The sequence below is a fragment of the Bison bison genome, unplaced genomic scaffold (genome assembly GCF_000754665.1).
Source record: "Bison bison bison isolate TAMUID 2011002044 unplaced genomic scaffold, Bison_UMD1.0 scf7180017864213, whole genome shotgun sequence".
NCBI lineage: Eukaryota > Metazoa > Chordata > Mammalia > Artiodactyla > Bovidae > Bison > Bison bison.
Window position 1 is genome coordinate 1499702 of NW_011494785.1, and position 3638 is coordinate 1503339.

General features: G+C 62.6%; 1 protein-coding gene across 1 annotated transcript in view; it reads right to left on the minus strand.

Annotated features, from left to right (window-relative positions):
- Positions 1 to 1809, minus strand: part of NTF3 (neurotrophin 3) — a 78090-nt gene extending 76281 nt beyond the window's left edge. Inside the window, exon 1 of the mRNA XM_010844984.1 lies at positions 1574 to 1809. Within this exon, the coding sequence (XP_010843286.1) occupies positions 1574 to 1591 (18 nt within the window). The 5' untranslated portion in view covers positions 1592 to 1809. The remainder of the gene's footprint in view (positions 1 to 1573) is intronic.
- Between the last annotated feature and the right edge of the window lie 1829 nt (positions 1810 to 3638).

Sequence of the window (3638 nt, forward strand, 5' to 3'; positions counted from 1 at the left end):
GTAAAAAGCAGGTCTCCCAGCACAGTCGGTAAGCGGCTGAGTCCTGGGGTGACACCCACCCCCTTTTAGCCCGCCCCCACCCCACCCCACCCCACCCACCCCTGAGCCCCCGCCCCCTGCTCGTCGCGCACATAAACAAGTCCAAGGCGCGCAGTCGCCAGCTCTCCAGCTCGGAGCTCTGCGCTCCGGATGCCTCCCGGCAGCTGCCTGCACTCAGACCTCTGAACCTGCCGCCAGAGGTCGAGACCAGGAGGCCTAGTTCGGAGTTTCCTGCACCTGGAAGCTCCATGCCAGGGATCCAGCGAGAGGGATCCTAACTAGTCAACAGCCCCCACCCAGTTCGGCGCACGGGTCTCCGTGCCTTTGAGGAACGCAGCCGCCCAACTCCCCCAAAGAAGCAGGGTCTCCTCCGCGCACCCACTCGCGCCCGAAAGCCACCAGGACTGTCCCCTCCCCCACCCAGCCCCTCCTTTCCCGAACCTTCAACTCCCAAACCTCCCAAATTTCCTTCGGAGTGTGACTTGGAGCTCTGGGGCCACGGAGCGCTTTGGTCCTTGGTAGGGGTGGGGGTGGGGGAGTTCTGAAGTCCGACCTAGATGCGTCGCGCCCCGGGCCCCCCAGCCTCCCCGCACCTCCGATTCCTAGAGCTGGCCGGGAGGAACCGGACGGACTCCCCAAGGATCGCCAGGCCCCCCGCGCCCTCCGCTCCCCGGCGGGGACCCAGAGGCGCGGGCCGCGCGCGCAACTCCGACATCGGCGGCGCAGAGACCCAGGGTGGGGTGGCCACCGGCCTGCACGAGCCCCGGGGTGCAGGCTTGTTTCCCAGGAAGCTCTGAGCGGAGGTAGGGGGACTCCGGCAGGTAGCCGCGCCTCGAGGAGTCTCAACTCCCCAAACTGAGAAGCGTCTCTCCAGGTCCGGAGCTCCACATCCCCTCCCCCAGCCCCGCCGGGGCCCAGAGAGGGAGGAGAGTCGAGAGCCCTGCGCCGCGGCAAACCCGGCGCCGGGGGCGCGTGCGGGGAACGGCGGCTGCTCCCTAGCCTCCCTGGATCCGCCTGCCACCCCCTTTGTTACGGGGTGCGCGGGGAGCTCCTCTGCGCGAACAGACGGGTGTGATGATGAGGGGCTGGCGGTTCTGCCGAAGCCCTTCCTTGCCCTTCCGTCGTCTCCCTTTCCCCTCGCCTCCGCCCCCCATTTCCAATCCTGGTCCCTTAAACCTGATCACTTTCCCAGATATTGGGCGGTTTCTCCGGCGGCAGCCGAGGGACGGGAGAGAGGAGGTGGGGAAGAGTGAGTGTGTGTGAGTGTGTGTGAGTGTGTATGTGTGTGTGTGTGTGTGTGTTTGAGTGTGTGTATGTGTGTGTGCGCGCAAGGGTAGCTGTGATCTCGCCATGGCCTGGGCAGATCCCGGCGTAAACTTCGGGAAGACCAGAGCGAGGGAAAGTGCGGGAGCGCAGCGCAATGGGGTGGGGGCGGGGTGCGGAGCCGGGGCCCCGCGCGGGTCCCCCAGTCCATCCCCCTACCGGGCCCCCGGGCCCCTGAACCTGCCCACCCAGCGCGCCCGCCTCCCCTTACCGTGGCAGAAGTAACCATGGCATCCGTGTGACTGTTTCCAGGGACGTCGACATGAAGAGAAAGGTGGACGCGAGCTCGGTCATCCAAAGTCTCCCCCACTCCGCTGCCGCCACCCCCCAGCAGGGGACAAAAAGACCAGGAGAAAGAAAGGCGAGGGAAGAAAGTAGTTGCGCCGGGCTCACTCGGGGGCCGCGCGCGGAGCTGCTCGGTAGGGAGAGGAGCCTTCAACTCTGAGTCCCGCGAACATAATCTGCGCGGTTATAACCAGCCAACCCGGCCAGATGGCTCCGCGCTCAGCGCCTTAACCCCTTCGGCGCCGCGCCGCCCGCCCCCGCGCGCCGCCCGCCGCGCACGCCTGCGCCCCAGCGCCCCTCCAGCTGGGGTCCGGGGCCAGTGAGAGGACTGGGTCATTTCCCATAGCCGCTCTTAAAGAAAAATACCCCCAACTTTCAAGGAATGTATGCTTAGGTTTGCCCCCTCGATCTCCCTTTTAGATATCCAGGAAAAAAACAAAAACGAGATATTCAACTTTTCACTACACTTCACACGTTCATGCCTTCAGCTTGTCTTATTTGTTCCTTTTCTTGAAAAAATTCTTTTTGATCTTCTTTTTGCTTTTTATTTAAGGTTTTTCTTTACAAAGCGGAAGGATCTTTCTTGCCCCCTTCCCCAAGGCGGCTGGGAGTCTAATATGCAAACACCTCAGAACCTTCCCGCTCCAGACCTCTTCCCACCCGCTACCAAGCCCAAGGAGGGTCCTACCCTCTCCCCGCCACCCGAGCGTGCCCCGGGTACCGCTCCCCAGGGTGCTCGCCGCTTAGGGACCAGCTCCTAGGGCGCAGCCGGCGGTGCAGGGGGATCAAGCCAGAGAGGTGTGGGGTGGGAGTCATGGCACCCAGGGACCCGCGGTTGTGTGTGCGCCCGTGTATGTTTGTGTGAGCCTGAGCTTGGAAGGGATGGGGTGATGAATTGGAGGCTCCCACTCCACGAAACCTTCAGCTCCTCTTAAGCCCCTTCCATCCAAACGAGGGTCTGCCCCTGCAGCCTTGCGCCCTTCCAGCACCCACCCGTCTGCAGGCGGGAACCGCGCGGGAAGGCCGGCGACAGACCGACTTTTCTAAGCGCTCCGAAAGCAGTGACGTCCACTTCCCCACCAGGCGATTATTCGAGGAATGGAAGGACAGGGGGTAAAAATCTCTTATTTCGAGATAATTTTAGCTGCCCATTAGACCCCTCTTGCGGCGAGCTCGGTCTCTAAATTTACCAACTTAAGTCATCTTGCTTTGGCCCATTTGCCATCAAGAGAAGTGGTGGGGGGCGGGGAAATGTCACTTAGGGGTCAATGAGTTAACTCAGAGTCTCAGTGTTTCGCCCTCCAGTCCCCGGGTTGTGGTGTGGGGATCCTTATCTCCATGTCCCCCCCCAACTTCTTCTTCCGTGCCATCTCCGCGACCCCTCACGCCATCTCTTGCCAGGACCTCTGGACTCGCGCGCCATTGGGGGAGGGGAGTCAGTAGGTGTCACTTCTCCCCGCGCCCTGCCTTAAGCAGCACACTCTATGTTTCCGCTGGGGTCCAGGTTCCTATATATATATATATATATCTCCAAATTCCTTTGACTTGTTGGAGCATTTGGTCAGACACCAAGAAGTACGAAGGGCTACACCTACCAGATCAGGCCGAACCCGCCGCGGAGTGAGCCGCCGGTCCGAGGGGAGGTGGAAGGGATGGGGAGCTTGGGGTCTGCGTACTAGATAGATTGTACCTGCCTCATCATTTTGCTGGCTGCTGGCTGCCACATCGAAAACGGCCGGAAGCGCCCACTGAGGCCCAGGGGCGTCACCTCGTGCGGTCCCTGGGGAAGGGAGGGTCTCGCTTCAGTGCCTCCCTCGCGCCAATAGGATCGGGTCCTCCTCCGGGCCAGACTAGGCTGCCGAGCTGTCCCCTCCAGCCGGCGCGCGGCACCATGAAGGTTTGGACTGGGCGGGCGCTGCTGGGTCCTGGTTTTCTCGCTCGGCTCTGGCCCGCCCCCCTGCCCTCCCCCACTTCCCGCACTTGCACCCCCC